General features: G+C 31.9%; 4 protein-coding genes across 7 annotated transcripts; 2 read left to right on the forward strand and 2 right to left on the reverse strand.

Annotated features, from left to right (window-relative positions):
- Window positions 1–1,529: 1,529 nt before the first annotated feature.
- On the forward strand, window positions 1,530–6,670 carry LOC101215212 (65-kDa microtubule-associated protein 3). Of its 4 annotated transcripts, none has more exons than XM_004143607.3 (13): window positions 1,530–1,761; window positions 2,159–2,249; window positions 2,410–2,616; window positions 3,085–3,333; window positions 3,436–3,645; window positions 3,737–3,892; window positions 4,010–4,169; window positions 4,259–4,410; window positions 4,502–4,589; window positions 4,800–4,873; window positions 4,968–5,042; window positions 5,206–5,464; window positions 5,903–6,670. In XM_004143607.3, the coding sequence occupies exons 2-13, from the start codon at window positions 2,178–2,180 to the stop codon at window positions 6,376–6,378; spliced, it is 2,178 nt and encodes a 725-aa protein (XP_004143655.1). In that variant the 5' UTR covers window positions 1,530–1,761; window positions 2,159–2,177; the 3' UTR covers window positions 6,379–6,670. The 4 variants fall into 4 exon arrangements, with proteins under 4 accessions (XP_004143655.1, XP_011654870.1, XP_011654868.1 ...); XM_011656568.2 differs by having other exon boundaries at window positions 2,166–2,249; XM_011656566.2 differs by having other exon boundaries at window positions 1,530–1,754.
- A 1,834-nt stretch (window positions 6,671–8,504) lies between these two features.
- Window positions 8,505–14,888, forward strand: LOC101211908 (AT-hook motif nuclear-localized protein 3). Its single transcript, XM_004143672.3, has 5 exons — window positions 8,505–9,383; window positions 10,922–10,989; window positions 11,681–11,812; window positions 13,816–13,977; window positions 14,221–14,888. The coding sequence occupies exons 1-5, from the start codon at window positions 9,035–9,037 to the stop codon at window positions 14,509–14,511; spliced, it is 1,002 nt and encodes a 333-aa protein (XP_004143720.1). The 5' UTR covers window positions 8,505–9,034; the 3' UTR covers window positions 14,512–14,888.
- A 518-nt stretch (window positions 14,889–15,406) lies between these two features.
- LOC116404090 (probable ATP-dependent RNA helicase ddx52) lies at window positions 15,407–16,363 on the reverse strand. The gene has a single exon (XM_031886298.1). The coding sequence runs from the start codon at window positions 16,124–16,126 to the stop codon at window positions 15,683–15,685; it is 444 nt and encodes a 147-aa protein (XP_031742158.1). The 5' UTR covers window positions 16,127–16,363; the 3' UTR covers window positions 15,407–15,682.
- Window positions 16,364–17,096: 733 nt separating this feature from the next.
- Window positions 17,097–19,275, reverse strand: LOC101216173 (probable rRNA-processing protein EBP2 homolog). The gene is made up of 2 exons (XM_004143611.3): window positions 19,092–19,275; window positions 17,097–18,285 (listed from the first exon to the last, which is right to left on the reverse strand). Exon 2 carries the CDS (start codon window positions 18,276–18,278, stop codon window positions 17,337–17,339), a length of 942 nt encoding a protein of 313 aa, XP_004143659.2. The 5' UTR covers window positions 18,279–18,285; window positions 19,092–19,275; the 3' UTR covers window positions 17,097–17,336.
- Between the last annotated feature and the right edge of the window lie 4,345 nt (window positions 19,276–23,620).

A 23,620-nucleotide genomic window follows, 5' to 3' on the forward strand; every position in this document is an offset into this window, starting at 1 on the left:
ATATGTATATATGGTAACACTTCACTATATTAACATTTTACTATATTTTGTGATAGATACATACACTAATTCATCTTATTTTTCTCAATAAATTGTAAACAATGAGTGGTAAATAATATGTTTTAAAATATCATTTTAAATTATATTTTAAATATATTAGAAAAATTATATAAGATTGACGTAAACGTTTAGAAATAAACAACTCATGACACTTTTTTTTTTCATGTAAATATGAATTAATGATATCAAATGGCCATCAAAAATTTGTCGACTTTTAAATTTGCTACTTTTGCAATTTATAAAATATAGTGATATAGATCCTATTATTATAAACTTTTTTGTTATTCTTGTTAGTGTCTCTAATTATTGTTTATATTTTTGTTACCATGAGAAATTATTTATAGTTTAAAATATTTGCAAAATCTATGAAAATATTTATATTTAATTGTGACATTAATAGAACTTTTGAATTTTGTTATATTTTGTAAGTATTTTTGTCGAATGAGCTCATTTAAAAGAATTTAGTTGGTCATTTGTGGTAAACTTTCAATTGTTGGAGGCCACAAATTCTCTTTGTCAGGTGGATGCATATGATGTATCTTTTTGTCTTGCATATGATCGAGAAGTTTTTTATTGTCTTAAATCTCTTTGTCATGCTCCTCGAGAGAGAAAAAAAATACTGCTTATACCCTAGTAGATTTGGAGCTCTTTCAAAGTCACTATTTAATTTGAAAATATATATTTTTTCAAATAGTATTCTCACTATCGTTCTTGATGAAAAATCCAGGTTATAATTATCTTTCTCATTCCCACGAGGAGGAAGAAAAATAATAAAAACAATAAAACAATCAATTGTATGAATATATATATATATATATATATATATATATATATATACATAACTCACGACTAAAGATTAATGTTTGTATTCTAATTAACACAAAAAAATAAAAAATAAAAATCATCATGAACGATTTAAGACACACTAACTGAAGTTGGTGGAACGAGTTATTATAACTCATGCTTTGTTACTATATTTATTTATTAATTTTTACCAATTATCTCTCTTGAATTTGTTACCTGTTTATTGTTTACTACTTTATATTCTACCTATAAAATAATAGATATTTGTAAATATAGTAATTAAATTTAAAATAATTAAGTAAATAATAATATTTTAAAAAAATAACAAATATAGTGAAATTCATCCAATTATATTATCATAGATTTTGTTATATTTAAAATTTTTAAAAATATTGTTATATGCTTTATTTTTATTCTCACCCAATTGTAATTTAAAGAAGAAGAAAAAGACCCGAGATAAACGAGTAGTTGAGCCAGCCAAGGCAATCCCTTAACGTTGGGCCTTGAACTTTCGAATCAAACCCGTCGGCCCGCCTCAGAAGCCCAAGAGGCATGTATTTGTACGAATCCATACAATGTGGCCGCGGCACACCAGATTCCAACCTCAATCCATTTGAAATTCAAACCTTTTTTATAATATAATACAATATTATATTTACTTCCACCAACGGTCCAATTTTCCCTAACATCTCTCTCTTTTCTCTCTACAAATTCAAAGCGCGGAACAGAACGAACATTTTCTTTACCTCGAAAAATTAGAAAACAAAAAACAGATCTCAGGAGAAAATTCACCATTCTTATCCGCCACGGAATACTTTCGGAGCACCGATTCATTGGGGTTTCTTTGATTTATCTTCTCACATCTTCGTTGATTGAGGAAAATAAGCACTGTATGTGGTGAGGATTGAAGAATTTTGTTGTCTTTGTTATTGTTGTTTTGGATTTCTGAAAATGAAACGTATTATTTGTATGTTTGAGCGTAATTATCATATCGAGAATTGCGTTTTTTATTTCTCTTGATTTGAGTTTAGAAATGATGATTAGGTTTTTGATTTCTTACGGTCATGTTGTTTTTGAAACGACGGGGGAGTTTGTAGATGTTGTGTTATGAATCAATTGAACAGAAGTTTTGATGCGAAATGTGGTTGGATTTGTGTATAATAATTCGAGCATTTTGTTTTCTCATTATTTATTGCTCTGTTCTTGAGGAGGCTATTTCGAGTATTTCGTCATTTCTTGTGGTGCGAAGTTTTTTTTTTAATGCTATTTGAGATGACCAAGTCGTCTTTCGTAGCTAACAGGATCGCGTCAGCATGACTAATGTTCGAAATGATCCAATCTTACAAATGGAAACAACATGTGGAACACTTTTACACGAACTTCAGGTTTTTGCCTTGCACTCTCATTTATTTGTAATTTTCTGTTGCTATTTCAAAGATTTTTCCAACAGCCTTTTTTTTTTTTTTTAATTGTGAACGAGGCTTCCATTTTTGGTAAGTTTCACTTGGCTGAAATGTTATCTTGCCCCATATTTATCAATGTCAGATCATTTGGGATGAAGTTGGGGAATCTGAGACCACAAGGGACAAAATGTTGCTTGAGGTTGAACAAGAGTGCTTAGAAGTTTATAGAAGAAAAGTAGACCATGCAAACCGCTTTAGAGCTCAGCTAAGGCAGGCAATTGCTGATTCTGAAGCAGAATTGGCTGCCATCTGCTCTGCAATGGGAGAGAGACCAGTACATACGAGGCAGGTCAGAACATGTTGGGTTAATATCTTGTTCAGATGGTTACACCTAATAGTAATTTTGATTTTATTTAGTTATGATTGACCACCATAAAGATAAAGATGAAAAATATGCACGTAGAATTGTTGATATCATAGATCTTGGAATCTTAAAAAAAATTATTATAAAAGAAGGAAGTGGCTGGGGTTTTGAATGTTTTCTATGCTCTATACAATCAACACATGTGACTAAGTATTAGTGCTTCGTGAAATTTCTTGGCTTGAACAGTGAGATAATGGTCACAGACTCAGCCTTTAAATCTTGCTTAAGAAACAATTGTGCATTACTCATCTAATATGCAAAAAAATTTAAAGAGCAGAGTTCACAGTTTGCTCAATAACTTGTACATATATAATTATGTATGTTGATATTTCTTTTTAATGATTTGATGAGTGCTTTGATAGTGTGATGATTGATACCTTTCTATTCTTCCAGGCTGATCAAAAGACTGGAACCTTGAAAGAAGAGATGGCCCGTGTTCTTCCACAAGTGGATGAAATGCGGAAAAGAAAAGTAGATAGAAGAAATCAATTTTTAGAAGTTCTAGATCAAATACTGAAGATATCCTACGAGATTTATGGATCAAAATTTTCACATTCCAGTGTAGCTATTGATGAAAATGATTTATCATTGAGGAAGCTAGAAGAACTACAAGAACAATTACATACACTACAGAAGGAGAAGGTCAACTTTGTTGAATTTTATAAGTTCATTTTATATTTTTTGGGTAGGTCTTTCTGTCGTTCTCTCAGTCACTTAGTAAAATTTTGATATCCACTTCTGCAGAGTGACCGGCAGATGGTTGTTCAGGACCACCTTCATACTCTAAACTTGCTTTGTTTAGTGCTTGGGATGGATTTCAAGCAAACAGTGAATGGATTTCATCCCAATTTGGGTGACCCAGATGGAACTTTTAGCATAACTAATGAATCAATTGAAACTCTGGCTGCTGCAATAACTAATTTGCGTGAGGTCAAACTACGAAGAATGCAGCGGGTATGACCTCAAACCTTATATATCAGAAGAGAATAAAATAAATAAAACCTATCTGCCTTGTATTAGCTGCAATAACGACTTTTTTGGGCAGCTCCAAGACCTTGCTACAACTTTGTTGGAGCTTTGGCATCTAATGGATACACCAATGGAAGAACAACAGTTGTTTCAGAACGTAACATGCAATATAGCAGCTTCAGAAGATGAAATAAATGAGCCCAATAGTCTCTCTGTGGACGCAATTGATTCTGTTAGTACTTCCAAGTGTTCGCATTGATCTTGATCTTCTGATGTAACAAAAGTTGCATGCCATAGAAGAAACTTAAAGAATTCAATATGGTTTATAATAATGAGCAATATCTTGCAGGTTGAAGCAGAAGTGTCTCGGTTAGAAGAGTTAAAATCAAGCAAGATGAAAGAACTTGTTTTGAAGAAGAGGTCAGAGCTGGATGAGATTTGTAGAAAAACACACTTGGTCCTGGAAGAAGATAAAATAGTGGAATACGCAATTGAAACTATCGACTCCGGTATCATTTGTTGTTTAATATTAAACGAAATGTTGCTGGTTCTTCCTTTCATTGTTTTATGAACTTGAATCCAATTTCATCTGATGTAGGAGAGGTTGACCCTGCCATTATTCTTGAGCAAATTGAGCTTCAGATAGCCAGGGTTAAAGAGGAAGCGTTTGTCAGGAAAGAAATACTAGAAAGAGTTGAGAAATGGTTGACTTCCTGTGATGAGGAGTGTTGGCTCGAGGAGTATAATAGGGTAAAGTATCTTTCGCATTTCATTACATCAACTAGTTGGTTTTTATTGCTTAAGTCAATCTGCATCCTTGCATTATTTGTGTGTTTTGCAGGATGAAAATAGATATAATGCTGGTAGAGGGGCTCATCTCATTCTCAAACGCGCAGAGAAGGCTCGAGCTTTGGTTAATAAGCTTCCAGGTTTGTGTTCAAACAGTTTGTTTGACTTTTGAAGAGAGATTAATTCCAATTCCTTATCTTTGTGTGATAGAATTTTCTATGAAGTGTTCAATGTATTTACCCCTAAAAGTTTTGTTTATATTTAAACCAGGCAGTTATACCATTGGTTTTCTTGCTTTGCTTTTTGTATATTAACTTCTTTTCTTTGAATATCATAATCATCAAATGCAGGAATGGTGGATGCATTAACTTCAAAAACAATGGCATGGGAGAAGGAAAGAGGCATTGAGTTTACATACGATGGAGTAAGTAGTAGGATATTTAATTGTCTGTGGTTTGACTTAAATATTCTTTTGCAGAAATTAATCAACATCTTTTATGTAACCTACTTCTGTCCAGGTCAGTCTGCTTAGTATGCTTGAAGAGTATTCCGTATTAAGGCAAGAGAAAGAGCAGGAGCGTCGCAGGCTGCGGGTTGATACTCATCATTCTTCTAGTTCCCTAGTGTTATTACTCGATAGGACTCATTTAACTGTGCTTGATTTGATCGACATCGAAATGTTCATTTTTTCCATATTGAAAAACTGACTTATTTAGTCAAATCCTTTTTTTTTTCTCCGTGTCTTAATTTTATTAGGATCAGAAGAAACTCCAGGGACAGTTAATAGCAGAACAGGAAGTTCTTTATGGATCGAAGCCAAGCCCCTCAAAACCCCAGAGTGTTAAAAAAGCTCCCAGAGCTTCAGCTGCAGGTGCTGCAAATAGTAGAAGGCTTTCTCTTGGAGGAACAATGCACCAAACACCCAAGGCAACACCTCAGTCACGCCCATCTAGGAAGGGTGATCAGCTGAATGATCAAAACTTTCAATATGATGAAGGATTTGGAGTTCCAGCCGGTACGTTTTTCTGACTAGTAATGATAAATCTGGGTTATAAATCTTCATCCGCCATAATACTTTTTGAGTATTCATTGAAGTCAATACTCAACTTATTTTTCACCACTCGTTGATAGGTTTTTTCCCCTTCTTTCACAAGTATAAATCTCTGAAAATTCTTTTTGAAGTCGGAGTCAATTTTTGAAAAAATAAAAAAAAGGTTTTTCAAAAGTCCTTCATATTTTTCATAATTTAACTAGAATTAAAAAAGAAGAAGAAGAAGAAGAGTTTTGAAGCATTGTTTTCAAAAACAGAATAAGTGAGAATGTCATGAAAGGCGTTTAGAAAAAGGTGCTGATGAAAGCATTATTTGTTTCTGGGAGTAGTAATTTGGTGTTCCTGTGCCTCTTTTTTTGTTTTTTGTTCTGTATAAAACATTTTACCATCTCTCAATTTTAGGCCGAAGAGAACTTGACTTTTCTAATCAACCTGCAAGCCACAATAACTCGCTTGCCAATGCTCGTGAACCCGAGTTGGTGATTCGAAAACCTTTTGCACCAATTGCTTCCACAGTTCAACCAAAGACAAACACGACAAACTCGATCGATAATGCAAACACAGCATCTAGTGAACCGTTGCAGAAAACAAACCCGACTAGTACTGTGCCATTTATTACTACCACACCTTTGAAGAAAATCTCAGTTGCTACAGATGAAGACCAAAACATGACTCCAAAGGCAATGTCAATCCCAGAACCATCCACCCCTTCAACTCTATCAGTTGCAATGCAGACCGCTACAACTCCAGCAGTTGCCCCGCCTCCTCCTGCTTTCAAAGCCGAGGAAATTCCTGAAGACAACGTTGAATATTCATTCGAGGAAAGAAGAGCCGGGTTTGTGCTTCCAAAAACACATGTAAAATCAATTCAAGTTTGATTGATAACACAAATGGTTGGTTTTCCCTCTGGGTTGTGCGAGTTTCAAATGGCCTTTTAGCAAGTTTGTTATGGTCAGTTTTTGGGTAGTGTTTGTAGAGCAAACTCTCCAAGTCAAATTCAATTGGCATTTTTTGTGAACTGTGTATATTTAATTAAGATCATGGAGAGATGGAATTGTGATGACTCAATCAATGTGGGGGAAAACCTTTTCAAACCATTGTTATTTTTTATCCTCTCTTTTGGATAACAAATTCATTGAAATAAATTGATGATCTACAAGAACTTCTCAACTTTTTTGCTTTCATTAAAGTTTCTGATTTTTTTTACTCCATGCCAAACTGTTCCCACTGACTGATATTTCATGATTGAAATTCTTAATTAATAGAAATGGTTAGGTTTAATTACAACTTTAGGTATCTAGCTTTGGTTTGTTTTTATATAAATGTGAACTCTTTACCATACTTAATTTTGACACTTTAACGAGTAGTTGTGTTTATTGATTCTTCAACGTTTCATTTGGATTGTCTAATTTATCTGACAATGGTTGTAAATATGTTTAACGTGATTATGGACATAAAGAAAATTACCTTTTTTAGAAAAAAAATAAAAATCATCACTGTAATGAACAAAATTGAAAACTCAAAACTAAAGAATGTAAATGATGAAGAGAAGAAACTTGTCAATGAAGATAGGAAAGATGGAACGTGACCCTTAAAAGTTGGGCATGAATTTAGACTTGATAATCTCATCCCATAAGATGTGAGAGGCAAGATGGCATTGGCCATTTTATCCCTCCCACAGTAACAAAGTTGTTCTATGTCTAGCATCTTTGGCATTCTGTTCAAGGCTTTCTAGGTCTACAAAGTCATCTTTTTTACTATAGTTCTTTTTCGCATTCTCGTTGGGGGTAACATGATATCTAATCAATGAACTTTTGCTTAAAAAATCTTGTCCTCCTTTTAGCTAGTTTCATCACTTGTACTTTATCGAGTAGGCTTTTTTCATTAACGAAATAGCCAAGTTGATTAACATTTTGTTTTTAATTTAAGGAAAAATAAACTTCATATCTAGATTTTGCGCCTAGATTTATAATTTAACCATTGCATAGTTTAATCTCTGATCCCATACTATCGTTTCCTATTGTATAAGTGAATTTTTGTTCCTATAGTTTGAGTTTCATTTCATTATAGTCAATATACGTTTAAGTTATAGTTGTTTAGTGTCAATCAATCCATTACTTTTAATAAATCTTAAATTTAGTTATTGCAAGTTAACTTTTATCAAAATTAATAAAACAACGACGATAATTTAATGCAAAAAGATACGTGCAAATATAACATTGGTAGGTACCAATTTTAAAATTCTAGCAGCATGGACCAATTTTAAAATTTACTCCAAGTAAATGAACTAAGAAAACCACAATATGAAGAGGATAACCTAACCTCAACATTTCTACCAAAAACAAAACTCAAAGTCTAATATTGTCAAAGAATGACAATAATTTCTATACAAGAAAAAACTGAACACAGAAAAATATTATCACAGCCAAAAGATTTATGTTTTAAAAATATAAAAATGAAAAAGAAACACAGTTTAAAATTCATAAACTAAACTAATAATTTTGTAATATTGGTATTTGTAGTGAGAACAACAAAGTGTGAAATGGTTAAAGAAAGTTGAACCTAAAGTTAGCAAATATGAAAGCAAAGTTAGAGATGTCAAAACTAAACAAAAGAAACATATATAAAAATCGTTGTAATAGCAGCAGGTAGAAGAAGACCAAACCTTTGAATTTAATTAAAATTAAACAATTAATTAATTTATGTTTTATATATTTTTAATTATATATATATATATATTTTATATTTTCTCTATTAATTTTATGGATTTTAATATTATTATTTAGTATCTCAACAATTAATTTCAAATCAATTTTGAAAACGGACGTGAACCATTTTATTAACCAAAATCTATACTTTCAATTTCCCAAATATAATATTAATTATCTATTAAACTTTTCCACCTTAATTTTCCCTTTTCCTGATTTATTTTTATTTAATTTTTCCCCTTTCCTTTTTCTACTTTATTTATTTCTTCTCATTTCCCCTTCCAAAAACCCTAATTTTTCTACCTTCCCAAAAAATATTTCTCCGATTGTTCTTATTTTTTTTTGAATTTTTTTTCTTGTATTTCTAAGATTTTTTTTTTTTTACTGTTTTTAAAATTTTTAATTTTAATTTTAATTTTTTTTTTACAATTTTTTCGTTGAGGTGTTTTGTTGGATTTTTTTTTTTCCTTTACTGAAGCTCTGTGTAGTAGTCTGTAATGGCGGAGATTTAGGGTACTGAGAAGATACTGAATTAAAGTTGTAGTGCTGAAAGTTGAGGTTTTTGATCTTGAATCAGTTCTAGTGTAGGTTTTGAGCTGTGGGTTTTAGTTATAGGTTCTGGATTTCATCTCATTTTCATTTGCTCTGTTTTTGTGTTTTTGTTTTCATTGTCTTCTTCATTGAGAGCTTCTTGGTTGATGTTAGTTTGTTAAATATCGTTTGTAGTGTGAATAATGGAGGTTTAGGGTTTAAGCTGTTGGTTTACCGTTTATGTAGTTGTGCTTTAGAACAGATCCTTTTTTTTTTTTTTTTTCTCACTGTAAAAATGGAAGAGAAAGAGGGAGGAGTGGATTTTGGGTTTGCAGTAAAAGTAAGCCAAGCTCCAGAGAGCTTCGGGATGATGGACACGAGACCTGAAAATTCAAGCACAGATGGTGAGACACCGCCGCAGCAGCCGCCGGCGAGTGTTCCAACGGCGGGGGCTGCCGATGGGAAGAAGAAAAGAGGGAGACCAAGAAAGTACGGTCCTGATGGGACTGTAGCTCCAACATTGTCACCAATGCCGATTTCGTCATCGATTCCGCTGGCGGGAGAATTTGCGGGTTGGAAACGAGGAAGAGGACGGTCAGTAGAGTCTATCAAGAAGTCGCGGAAGTTCGAGTATGAGATTCCAGGTAAAGTGTTTCATTGTTGTATATTTTGAAATCATTTGATAATTTGAAATTCTGTTATGGTGGTTTTCTGTTCTACTGTTACATTTGGATTCTGATCCATTTGAGAGCAATAACTTATATGGATAGAAAGTAGGAATTGTAAAACTTTGACATGTATATCCTTCTCTCTCTCTCTCTCTCTCTCTCTTTAATGGTGAGAATCTCTGTACTTGCAGGAAAAGATAAGAGGGGTCGGTCTAGTTATCTGGCTTAGAAAGCGACGGTTTTAAACGTATCTTGTTTTGTTTTTGTACAGTAGAATTATGAGGGAATGTTTGTTGGGTTTTGATGTGATAGTGGCCTGCATCATTGGTTTCACTTCAGATCTGCTGTAAACAGTAATTTATGAATTAAAAGTGATTTTGTAGCCTTCTGAAAAATGGAGGGAACTTTCTTTCCTAGGATAGGATAGCATTTGAGTATATAGCCATTATTTGGGCGTAACTGACCTGCTGCTTAGACCCTCTTTCTCTCTGGATCTGGAGAATCTAGCCTGTTTAAGTCGGTGGTCAAACATTCCGTGAAGTGTCCAATTTGGCTGCTCATGATACTTAGAAAATGGAAGGAAAATGCAGGGAGTTGCATTGTAAGGAAACATTTCGGAAATTTAGGGGAAAAAAAACTGAGACTGGAAGAGAAAATGCTTTAAGGCTTGTGGATTCTTCTATCTGTGGTGGGATTAGGTGATTTCGACGGGTGCCTTTTTTTTTAACTGATATACAAATTTAGAAAATATTCTTTTATTACCTGGAGTCTATAACATCTTCATTAAGAGACTCTGAAGTGCTTGGTTAGCTTGGAAGTGGACGAAGTGAAGGAATCAGGACATTTATTTATTGAAAGTAAACAATTATGAAATAATGCTTCGTAGTTCTGTCCCTCATCTTTTTTCCTTTTTCCTGTTTCCTTTAATAGAAAACTGAAGTCTAATAAGTAATACCATTAAAACAGAGTATGACATAACAGAGTGAGTTGACTCAGTTGCGGTGTTAACTGATATGAAGTCCAGCAAAAAGTTTGAACTCTTAACTCCATTTACATATTAAACTAGACAAAAAAATATATTTAGGAATTAGGAAATGGAGTTGCTTTCCCTTCTGAAACTAACTGTGGGGTGGGTTAAAATGTTGCTGACAAAGGTTTTTGTCTCTCTTCAAGGGTCATATAAGTTCCGTTATGAGAAGTTAGTAGGATTTAATTTATTTCTTTTATATTGAAATTCTGAAATGATTATTTCAGGTATTATGTTCTTGGTTTTGCTTGAAATTTAGGTTGTTTTTCTTTATGTTGAAGGAGACAATTATTTTTGTCTCTCATCATTCAGAAGACAACAAAGTACTTTGTGCCGATTATATATTATTTAATGGCAGTGGCTGTAATTGATGTCTTAGACTCTTACTAAAATAAATATTCTGAAGCCAGAGCATAAAATTTTATATAAAATAAGCTAACTATATTTCATATCTAAGAAATTCTTAAATATGGCATGTGTTACCCAGGTAACAAGGTTGCCTTCTTTGCTGGAGCAGATTTCACACCTCACGTGATCACTGTTAATATTGGTGAGGTAAGTCTTGGAATCCCTTGCTAAGGGCATCTATTCTGCCTATCATTGTATAAGCCTTGTATAAAATAATATGCGTTAGCAACATGATTGTTCGTATTCTATTCAATTTGGCTTGGGATAATAGTAGCTGTCATGATCTAACAAATTGACGAGTAGCTTTTTATTGATTTTGTTTCAAAAGAAAGAATGAATTAAGCACAAATCTTACTAGATAGAGGGTACTATGTGTTATTGCACGATACTGCATGGGCATAATGATGTTGATCTTTATCAATTCTCTTATGAGAGTGTTCAGTTTGGACTCTTTCCTGCCTGAATTTTGGGTAGTAGTGAAGGGGTTCAACTGGCCACTTCTTTCTTTTAATTATTTTTTTTAACTTGTCGAAATATTCTTTAGTTGACTTTCCCTGGCATTGTGGCACCTACTATTTATATTGTAATGATAAACTTCTTGAAGTAAATTTTATTAGTTGAATTGTGCAAATAATTACCTAGACCTGCAATATTCACTTTTGGTCTGAAATATTAATTACTGCCAACTAGATTAATCATCAACAATCATTCAAATAAACTTGGAACAACAAATTACACAAGTTGTCAACGTTTTGCCGTTGCAATGATCTCGTAATTCCTGTTCATTCTCAATGCATTATTGCCACTTGTTCCTGATAACTTTTTCCCGCTGGTTTAGGATGTTAACTTGAAAGTCATGTCATTTTCTCAACAAGGATCTCGGGCTATTTGTATACTCTCTGCTAATGGTATGGTTTCGAATGTTACACTTCGGCAGTCAACATCGTCTGGGGGTACTTTAACATATGAGGTAGACTACCTTCCTTGATGTGCAAACCATCTTGGCATCCTCTGTATGATGAAAGCATGTTTAATCTTATAGCTCAATCCACACTCTGTTTTCTTTCCAAATACTATTTTACTTTCTGTTCTTTACTTCAAATGTCTGCTGCAGTAAGATCTGATTATTTGGACTACTTTCTGTTTTCTTTCCCATGTTTCATGTTGTTTGTTTTACATGCATATTGGTTTAGGATAATATACTTTAGTCCTTTTACTAATTAATTGTCGATTACGTAGAACCCAAGTATGAAATAATGAATGTTGTCCAGGAAATCAATGCTATCCCATGACAAAAATTCTCTTGTCTACCTCAGCAAGACCTCTAGGTGCTTCCCTTGATTTTTCTCTCTTTTTTCCTTGGACGCATTAACCTAGTGGATGGCATATTGACTTATTTTGACATATTTTTCTTAAGAGGTATTCTAAGAAGTTGGCTGGAAGAAAAAGTTCCATGAATTTCTTTGATGAATTATTTTTTAATAAAGTAGTTTTCATGTGTTTAAATGTACAATGAATTCACAAAATCATAGTTATTAAGGATCTAAAATACCCTAGCTGAGAAAATACATTTGGTAACAGTCGATTTTTTCTATTATTCTTGTTTTAAACCTTTTTCTTTATTTTTTTCCTCTAAAATGCATTTTCATGAAGCAGATAATCTTACGTGTTTTGTTTGAATGATTACTTAAGAAATGGTCTTTGGGCAACTTAGACGTTGTTTGAGAATAGTTCCATTTCTGTTAGCCTTTATCTTTCAGGCATCTTATTGAAAGAACAGCAATTATCATTCGTCTATTTAGGATTTTCAATTTACATCATCACTAGCAAAACAAGTTTTTCCATAAACACAATCTTTTGTTGACCACGTTGAATATTTTTCTTAAGAGAAAATTACCTTTTTAATCTTTGAATTTTCAATAATAAGTGTATTTGGTTCTAGGGTTTTGAACCGTACTCCTTTTAGTCTTGAGTTTCTAAGAACATGTTTAAAAAGTCTGTGTACTTTTCTTTTATTTTATTCTAAATGTTGATGCGATATATTTAATTAACAAAATCATGGACGAAAGGAAGGAGAGAGGAGAGAGAATCTTTTTTTTCAAAAATTATTATCTTCAGTTATAAAGTCATGGAACCATTTAATATAAGAATAATAAATGACTCAAGACCTTTTAAATCCATTCGTAAAATTTTGGAGGAAAAGGTACATTTTGGAATCTTAGGGACTAAATGTACCCATGGCTAAAAACTTAATTGTTCCCTTTTTTATCTTCTGGAATACTCACTCATAATAGTTTTAATGATCTTGATGCTAGTTGTCTTGCAATTCATATTGCTCAAAACCAATTGTGAACTCTTCTACAACTGGGATTGATATATTTCTTGCTTGCAATTCCGTTTTTTCTGGCTCTCGTCCACAAATGAGTAACATGGACGGTAGCTTTCCAGAGTCAGTTTCACATTTTAAGTTGGAATTTCAAGGATTCAAGCCAACTAGGTCTTTTCAGTTAATTTGGAGTTAATTTCAGACACAGCCAGTGAACTTTTACATATGTTAAGAGACAATCTCTGACGAACTTTTAACCATCATGGGTTGACGGAGACAGTCTCAATATTTAACTAAGAGGTTTTGAGTTCAATCCATGATGGCTACTATCTAAGAATTAATTTCCTACAAGTTTCCTTGACACCTAAATGTTGTAGTGTCAGGTGGGTTGTCCCGTAAAATTAGTCGAGATGCGCGTAACCTAGTGCAAACACTCATGGATATAAAAAATCAAAAAAGGAAACAGAAACAATCAGTCACAAATTTTGTTTTCCTTCATATTATGAATTTATTTCCATTGAGTCAACTACGTTTGTAAATCATATGTAATTTGTTATTGTTATCCATTCTATGCAAATGCATCCATTCATCTTATCATCAACGGGCATTCTTGATGATTGGAAATCACAAACTGTTCTGATTATTAGGGTCGATTTGAGATACTTTCATTGTCTGGATCATATATGCCTTCGGAAATTGGTGGAACAAAGAGCCGATCTGGAGGGATGAGTGTTTCTTTGGCTGGCCCAGATGGCCGAGTGATGGGCGGAGGACTTGCGGGCATGCTGATAGCAGCTGGTCCAGTGCAGGTATGATTTTCCTGATGTCCATATTAACTGTAGATTATGGATGATTAAATTAGTACTACTTTGACCTCGGAGAGGTATTAATACATATGCATATGATTTTTAATCATCAAATTCGATATAAATGTATTCAATAGAAAGTACAAGCTATACCTATACAATACAAAAATTGAACTATATGGTAAAATAAAGTTGGTCATGCTTCTGTATTGTTTAATAAAATTGCATGCTTTCCATGATCGCCAGGTGGTGGTGGGTAGTTTCCTGCCACCAGGTCACCAGCAGGAAAACAAACCAAGGAAGAGTAGGATGGAACCTACACTGAACGCAAGTTCTCCTCCAGCCAACATTCTTTCTGGTGAAGGGACAAATGAAGTATTTGGTGGAGTGAAGCCCATAGTCGCATCTACTCTAAATGGAGATAGAACTGCTTCTTTAGACCCAGCTTTTAAAACTCCCCAAGTTAACGACAAATCACATTTTCCACAAGAATCAAGAGGTGTTCTCAACCATTCAAACCACGAGGTTTCTTGTTAAGCATCATCGTCTCCTGCACCGTGAATTTTTCATGCAGATTTTGCTGGTGCGTTGGCTTTTCCTCAACCTCGATCATCAGCAGTATGAACTCATTGATTCTTTAAAGGTCTAACTAAGAGAGTTTAAACAACTGACGTATTTTTCGTCATCAGGTAACATCTCTAGATAGGGTTAAGCCTAATAAGATGAGATAGGAGTTTGATCTTTTAGGCTTATTTGTTCTGTTCTCAGTATGTAGGTTATGCGTGTTGTATCCCACTTAACGTTATAGCAGTTTAGGTGCAGGAATTTGTGTAAATTATTCATGTTCTAGAATTCTCTGTATCTGAAATAATAACATTTAAGTTAAATTTCAAAAACTGTTTTATTTGTGTACTTTCTCATTGATCTTTCTCATTGATCTCAGGCCTGACTAATTTTCATAGTTTATATGGGGTATCCAACTCTCTCATTATTAAGGTTCTGTGGCTTACCAAGTTACCATGTATCCAATGCAACCTCTCAGTTAAATAGTTGCTCATTAAGAATCTTCTTAGCTCCTAAGATCTTAGTTAAAAGTAATGACTTCGATGTTGGTACCAGTATCCAAAATGTTTGACCTTACAACATTTTGGTTGTCAATCGGTTGAATCCATCATCTCTTAGTTAATTATTGAGATCAGCCTTTCTTTTTTACCACTAAGTCAACCCATGTGCTTTAGGTAGAATAAATGATGTTTAAGAAAGCGTAGTCAGTTAAGTAATACTCCACCAACTTCAATTTTGCACCTTTACTTTCTAACTCCATCCTATTAAATCCGGACTTTAAGGTGGAACAATTTGGATTGATCATTAATGGTTTGTTTAAATATTAACAATTAACTTTGTCTTCTAATGAAATCATGGACTAAGATGCTAAACAATATTCCAAATTATTGACGTCCTTGAATCAAACAGTAGAAAAATTGCATCTTTGTGAAACTTTTCTTATTTGAATCTTATCCATTCTTATGCTTTTATGTGTATCTTCTTCAAAATTCTGATATTATTACATTGAGTAACATACATGTTCCAAAAAGAGATACCGAGCTCAACCCCCAGGTAAAATTGATGGAGATTCTCGTTTAGCTTCTACTAAGTATGTTCGAACAATAATTCCATGAACTCAAATCAATCGGTTCCAGCTGGCCAACTATTGGACTCGTCCAAAGGTTCTTAGCCTTTCTTCTCTCCACCCTCTGTTAACCTTTTCAATAAATTCTTCCACTCTTTGTCTGAAATCATCTTCATCTTCATCTTCATCTTCATAATCATCCTCATTATCATCATCACTCTGTTCAACATCAACATTGCAATTGAAGTTCACGCATCTTTCTGTTTCATTTTGGCTCTCTATCACTTCACACACACCAACTATGGGATCTTTCTGAAGCATGGAATTTTGCTCTGTTGTATTTGTTTTGCTATGAATGACAATTGAAAGTGGCATATCATTATCATCATTTTGTTGATCAAAACTGGAGGTGGCTGGTCTTGAGGTGAAGAAGATGACGAGTATGATCAAATTGAAGAAGCAGAAGATGAACAGAGTACTTGAAGTTGCGTCAGCAGCAAGTTCTAGAATGGAATCAGCCATGGCTACAATGGAAATTGGTTGCAATTACTACTTGAGATTGAAGAGAGAAGAATGAATTGCAAGTGTGAAGGTTTTTTTTTGGGTATTTAAAGGGTTTGGTAAAGGTAGAAGTGTAGTGAAGAAGCTTTTTGTTGTGGAAGCAGACATTTCTGTGTTGTGAAAGCAACTTTAATTGTTTTTTTTTATAAAGTCAATTCAAAGATTATCACATGTTGAGGATTTCAATTCTTATAATAACGAATTCAAATTTTGATGCTGCAAACCATTATTTATTGGAAAATTTTTAATTGGATAATTGTAATCAGTACCACTTCTAAAATTTATAATCATATATATATCTAAAATTTTAAGAATATATATATAATAATCGATTTCCTATCAACAATATAGTCTATCAATTATAGATTTGCAATTTTTATTATTATCATCATCATCTTAGTTTTGCAAAGCTAGAGTTTATTTCTTACAAAATACTAAGAAAATAAAACATACCAAATCAAGGATAGAAGTGTTAATTTTTTAAAAACAGAAAATTAAACTCCAATGGTAAGTTTTCGGAAATCAAACATACCGATTAAACTTACGGTCTACATTTGTTTTCAAAAAATTTAAACCAAATATTACAAAACTAAAAAGAATAGTTTTTAAATGATTTAATTATTGTATTTTAGTTGGGAATTCAAATGTTTACCTAAAACCCTGTTTTATTATATTTAAAAAAATGCATAATGCAGCTAATATGACAACTAATGGGGAAATTGATGAATGAAGTGAACAAAAACATCATCGTTTTCAAAATATTTAATTATAAGAATTGGTTGATCTCATAATCTAATAAACTCCAAAAACTTTCAATTTTCCACCTAATAAACTGCTACAATTAATTAGTTTACTACACTTAAAGATCAAAGAAAAATTAAGGACTAAATAGGTACAATCTACACACTTGATTTGCAAAAACTTTGATGTATAGAACATCAACTCTCATCAAGATTTCTAAGATTTAAAACCATAATGGCACAATAACAATAACTATCAAAATTAGGATTTTTTTAAAAAAGGAATACAAAACTATAATTTTCATCTTCAAGGATTATCACAAAGGCTGACAACAATACAGAATGAAGTTTTCAAAAGAACATAGAGGCAAAATTATAAAGTTGACCACAATCCCAACTCATCTCCCTAAACTTGAAACTAAATTAGTTCATTAATCTGACTTCTTCCTTCTTTTGTTGCTTGATAAACTGCCATTGTTGAATCCCCTAATATCATTAGTTGTATCAGCTGTGTTCTGCTTTTTCAAACTTTTCCTCCCGCCGAATCCAAACTTAGAATCTCTAAAATCTCTCTTTTTCTTCGGAATTTTCCCTTTTCCTCCTCCTCCTCCTCCTCCTCCTCCACCTCCATGTCTTGCCTTCCCTCCTGAACGATCGCCAGGAGACACCCCTGGCCTCTTCTTACCTCCAGACCTCTCAAATGTCTTTCCATCTTCAAAGGAAAAGTCCATATCACCACCTTTATCACCTCCAGCAAAATTATTCTTTTGCCTCTGCTTCCTCCATTTCTTAACAGATTCAATCTCCTCCTTCTTCTGCTTAGCCCTCTCCTTCTGCTTCTGAGCTTGAATCTCTTTAGCTAATTTCTTTGCTTCTCTTGCCTTCCTTCTTTCCTCAGCCTCCTCCATCTTTCTCTGTTCGGATAGCAGCCGACCTTTCACTTTTTGCATGTGAGTATCTGTCTTCACCATCTCTGCGTAATAGTCTGAAGGCCTGAGAAATGGAAGTCCTAAAGATTGGAACTTCTCAAGGGCCATTCTTGTACCCTGCAAAGCCTGTGTATAGAATGCAAGCTCTCTAGTTAGATCATCATTCACATCCACCTCTTTTTCTTGCTCAATATCAAAAGTTAGCTTGTGTATCCATTCCACGTTTTCAGGCCAGCTAATATCTCCAAGCTTGTCAAGAAGACCATCAGCATTATATATTGCATTCTTTGATGGTTCAGATAGTTCCACATCCTCTTCCTCCTCCTCCTCAGACCCAGACCCGGACTCAGATTCTGATTCAAATTCTGAATCCTCGCTACTAAAATCACCATCTTCCACTGTATCCTCGTTTAAGAAGCTAGCATCTTTAATTGATACACCCATGTAAAACCTATCCATAAAGATAACCATTGTTAAGGTTAAACCTCTCAACTTATAATTCTATTCCAAAAATACGTGACAAAGCCGAATGTTCATAATCAAGGAACACGATAGTTGACAATCATTTGATAGGAACACTATTAGAGTATTGCCGGGACATATTATTAATTAACTAACGATGTTGCTATGTTAGTTGATTGTAAATAGAAATGGTGGGGAAGGAGAAAGGGAGGCACTATTTTGGTGAGTGATTCAAAGTTTGCAAAGACACATAGTTAGCCATATAAAATACCAAACAACTAACAACATCCTCACTGGTAACACTTGCTACAAGACCTATAAGAGTACAATAGCATAAACTTGCTACAAGAACAACAAAAAATTACCTGATAATCAGTGTTTTAAAACGAGCACTAATATAGCAACCCTAGTCAAGCAAGACACGAAAAGCACAAAAATCTGATTCAAATAAAACACCATAATTTATCTTTTTCATCTACACATAGCCTGTTAATGTGCACCCTATAATCAAGAAAACTCGAAACCATCCAATCATACCAAAACCCAAGTTTATTTTTCTACTGTGAGGGTTTTTTTTTTTTTTTTTCATTTGATAACATAAGTTCCAGTCTTTTCAACTTTTTTCTGCCGTCTTCATAATTTTAACCATTATATTCAAATGCGAATGATATATGTGAAGTATGCATTCTAAATTTCAGGCTAGTTGATCATTAATTGAGGAAGAAATCAACAAACAAAAAAAATTGTTCTATATTCTCCATAACCGAGGGAAAGAAAAGAGAAAATAAAACCAACCTTGGTATGTGGTCACAGTCGGGAAGGCGAGAGTGTGAGAGAGAGATGGCCGGCGGAGATTTCGTCGGAAGGTTGGGAGTACGGCAAGTGAGAGTGCAGCGGCTGAGACGGCTTATGGCGGAAGAAATAGGGTTTTAGAGAATTGAAGAAAGAGATGTTAAAAACAATTTTAAAACACACAAAAATAAAAATAAAAAGATGGAGTTTCTCCGTACGGACGATTGGGAGTGAACTGCCAAATAAATAAATATATATATTTACAAAATTAATAAATTATCTTTAATTTAGCTTTTTAATATATTTATATTTAGTAAATAGTTTCAATTTTTTTCACCTAAAAACTTTGTTTTTTCTTTTTTTTCTTTGTAACATATGAAAATTATTTAAATTGATTATTTTTTCAATATATGTATTTTTCATTTTCAAGTTATGAAATATGTGCAATGCAATTGTTGGAACTAATTATATAAAATACTATTAAATTATTGTACTTTGGTGGAAATTTAGAAATATCTTTAAAAATTTAGAAGAATTAAAAATATATTTACGCCTAGTTTTAGGTTGGAAATTATTGTCTAAATTACCATGGTGATTTTAGATGAAAAAGAGCACTTAAAAGGTATGTATGTATATACATATTGTCCCGATTATAACAATATGTGTTAAGGATGCGTATATTAATTATAATCGTTTTATATAGTTGTGAAAAATAAATTATATAATTTTGAAAAAAAATTAAACTTTCTTAAATAATGAAATTGTGAGGACAAATGGAGAGTTTTTTCGCGTATAATATATGATATTGGTAGTCTTCGTTCAATCCCATCCTACAAATGATATCATTTGTAGTTTATCACTTATAGACCATAAAAATTTGGCGACAAAACAAACTGCCAAACTGCCACATATGTAATGGGTACGTTTGATAACTGACATATAATTGGGTTGAGTGAGTTAAAAAAAACTTACCATGCTGTTTGGATGTACCTACAATTTAAAAGTTCTATTGATTCGATATTCGTGATGACTCACATTTTTTATTAATATTAACTTATATTTCTCACGTCGAATTCTCTTTCGTATGATAATTTACTAATTCAACTCTAAAAAAATAACTTCAACCAAACACCCCTAATCCGCACATAAGTTTTAAGTCGAACTATTTTTCTCAGTGTAATTTCCAAGTTTTTTCTCATTTTTAAAACTCTCAATATTTTCTTCTTTTTCAAGGTTACTTTTATTATTATTATTATGGTTATTAACCATCATATTAATTTAAGTGGCATTTTCAAATACATCAAACCAAATTGAAACTACTTACAAACTATAGCAAAATCATCAAATTCTCTTATTTTGTATGACATTTTCAAATATAGCTCATTTGAGCGTTTTTGCTATATATATTTTATAAATAGTTTCAATTTCTTTGCAATTCATGACAATTCCTCTTATTTTATCGAAGAATCACTATAAAAATGTTAAAACTCTTGAAAATGTTTATAAAATATAGCAAAATTTTAGATTCTCTTATTCTTTTGGTCGTTGTCTTATATAAATATATATATATATATATGCCTATTTTTTCTCTATATTCACAACCCAACACGTCATCTTCTTTTATCTATATTTTAAGTTATTGTTTGATTACATCAAATTTCTAATCATATCATTACATATTTAGTGTAGTCTTTCAATATGATGTAGTTTATATAGTTTAGTCCAAAATCACAACCCTCTTTTTACCTCTTATTTGTTTGTATCCAATATAATTTTATTTTAAATTTTGGATTTTACTTCTTATAATATATTGTAATTACACATTTTTGGAAAGAAAAAAAATTGATTGTATATATATAAAAAAATTGATTATAAACCTGACCAATTAGATCAGTAATTCAAATTACTAAACTCTGACTAATACAGTTCATACTGTTTTTTCTATATATAAAATTTTCACTACTATCTTTTTATCTCATCACCAAATAATCATACTTGGCTCCCTGCTATTGATTTATGCTCATAGTTTATTACTTAAATAAATTTCTTCTAAAATTTCATTGAAATGATTTTATTTTGGATATCCTTAGTTAGTGATATCTACAAATAATGTATTCGAACAGAAAAAAAAAAGAAAAAATCTAATTACTTTTCACATTGAGTTTTGATAACATTACGAGTAATTATAACAGATGATCATTTTAGAAATAATAATTAAGAATATAATCGCATTTAAAAGAATTAAAAATATAACAAAACTATCGCTGATAGACTCGTATGGTCTATCAATCATAGACTAAAATTTACAACATGGTCTATCGGTGATAGACTTCTTTCATTGATAGAATTTGATAAATTTTGCTATATACTTATTTATTCTTTAACTCAATTTCCCTCCAATGGACTTAAATTGCATGGATTGGGCTCGAACAATTTTAGTTACTTGACCCAATTCATTAATAATTGAAATAATCAACTTAAACTTTCGTTGGGATGAAATTTAATCGATCAAACTTTTCATTGAATATAGGTCAGTTTTCAAAATCTTATTTTATATTATGAAAATTGACTGATATTTCAAATGTTTAATTTAGTTCAAAAATTTTAGCACCTAACAAATAAGACTTTAACTTCAGTTCTATTTTAGCGTATAACAAATTAGTGCCTATATATATATTTGAACTTTACATCAAATTAATCCTAAAAAATTTGCTCGTGTGTTTACAAGCCATAAAAACTTAGTTCTTATAATACCAAACTTCATAATAATTTTCACATCAACCATAAATTGTTATAAAAACAAAATTAAGTACTTAGAATAAAACATTATTATAAAATTGCATTCATAGCACAAAGTGCAACTTTCCTTGTCGATTATAAAATCATAAAAAAAAAAAAAAAAATCATTTTTTACAATGCATTTCGATTATCTATAAAAAAAAATTCAAAATACACTTTCTTTTCAACACTTTTTTGAAAATGAAGTTGTCCACGTTTTCTTTAAAAAAAATTATTTCTCAATCTCATTGTCTAAAAATTACGATTTTTTTTTAAAAATTTAAACATTTAAAAGGTAATTCAAACCCATCTTAAATCACTTATAATTAATCCGATATTAAATTTTACGCTTTTAAAAAGAATTCCTACACCATAAAAATTAACTTTAAAGGATTAAAATCACTCTCAAATATACTATAATCTTACAAGACTATATTACTACTATTTCATTTTAGTATAGTCGAATATTTACAAATATAACAAAATTTTAGTTTGTATTTTACTATTACCTGGTAATTTTTTTTTAGAATAACAAAATATAATTATTATAGAGAATATTGAAAAGGAATAATTTAATAAGGTGAGAAAGACCCAAGACCTTACTAGGAAGTATTAAAGTCTTAAAGGTGAGACAAGATGATATGCTTTAGGTGAAAAAAATTGGCACAAAAACCTCTCACCCTAAACCAAACCCAACTTTTTTGACTTTTTTGCCACTCTCTCTCACACATCCCATCTTCATATTATTTTCATTATCACAAATTATAAAAAAAAAAAATCTTTTTATGAGGCCCCCTCCTAATTGCATGGTAGTTTTCTTGTTCCCATCATTAATCTTTTGTTTTTCTAAAAAATAAATTATTGTTTTCTATTTTCTATTTTTCCATTTGGGACCTCCAATTAATAATTCCCTCCTCATTCCCTTTCTTCTCCTTCATATCATCATTCCAATCTATATATATCATTTGTTGTATATATATGTATATATAATGTTTAGGTTTTGAGATGAAATTTGTTTCCTTCTTTCATGGACAAAAGTGTGATTTCATTATATTTAAATCATAACTTTGTTAAGAAGTTACTAATCATATTCATGTAACACTTTTAATTATGTTATTTACTTAAAAAAATTAGTATTATATATAAGTACTTTTGAAATAATCGCAACAATAGCGGTTGAAAGATTGAGTAAGGAAAGATTTTAGTTTGGGTATGTTAGATTTTGACTTTCTAAACCTATCAACTTTTAACTAATTGATACACTCTTACTTTTATTATTATCTTTTCATATTTTTTGTTATATAAATATTTTTATTTATCTAATTGTTTACCATAACAATTCGTGGACAATCTAATTTAAAAAAAGAAAGGTCGAATGTCAATGGTAACTTATATTGATTTACCATTTTTAGCTTCAGGGAGTCACAAACTATAACATTTGGAGGGCATACTCCTTCTCTTAACAGTTATTTACTCGTCTCAATTCATAATATATTAAAATCTTTAATCTTAAAAATTTACAAACTCGAAAAGAGATCATAACCCCCCCACGAGCCAATTCTACTGCTTGGTTTTCCATTGAGACTTGGACCATGCTTGTACTTATTTCCACTAGCCAAGGCGTTTCTTTCAATCAATACTACTTTTGCATCTAATTCATATAGTTTGCCCTTTTCACTTATGGTAACTTTTTTCAATCTCTAAAGTTATTTTTGTTGCACAATCAATTCACCTCATATATAAAAGTCTTCAAA

This window comes from Cucumis sativus, chromosome 5 (genome assembly GCF_000004075.3).
Source record: "Cucumis sativus cultivar 9930 chromosome 5, Cucumber_9930_V3, whole genome shotgun sequence".
Lineage (NCBI taxonomy): Eukaryota > Viridiplantae > Streptophyta > Magnoliopsida > Cucurbitales > Cucurbitaceae > Cucumis > Cucumis sativus.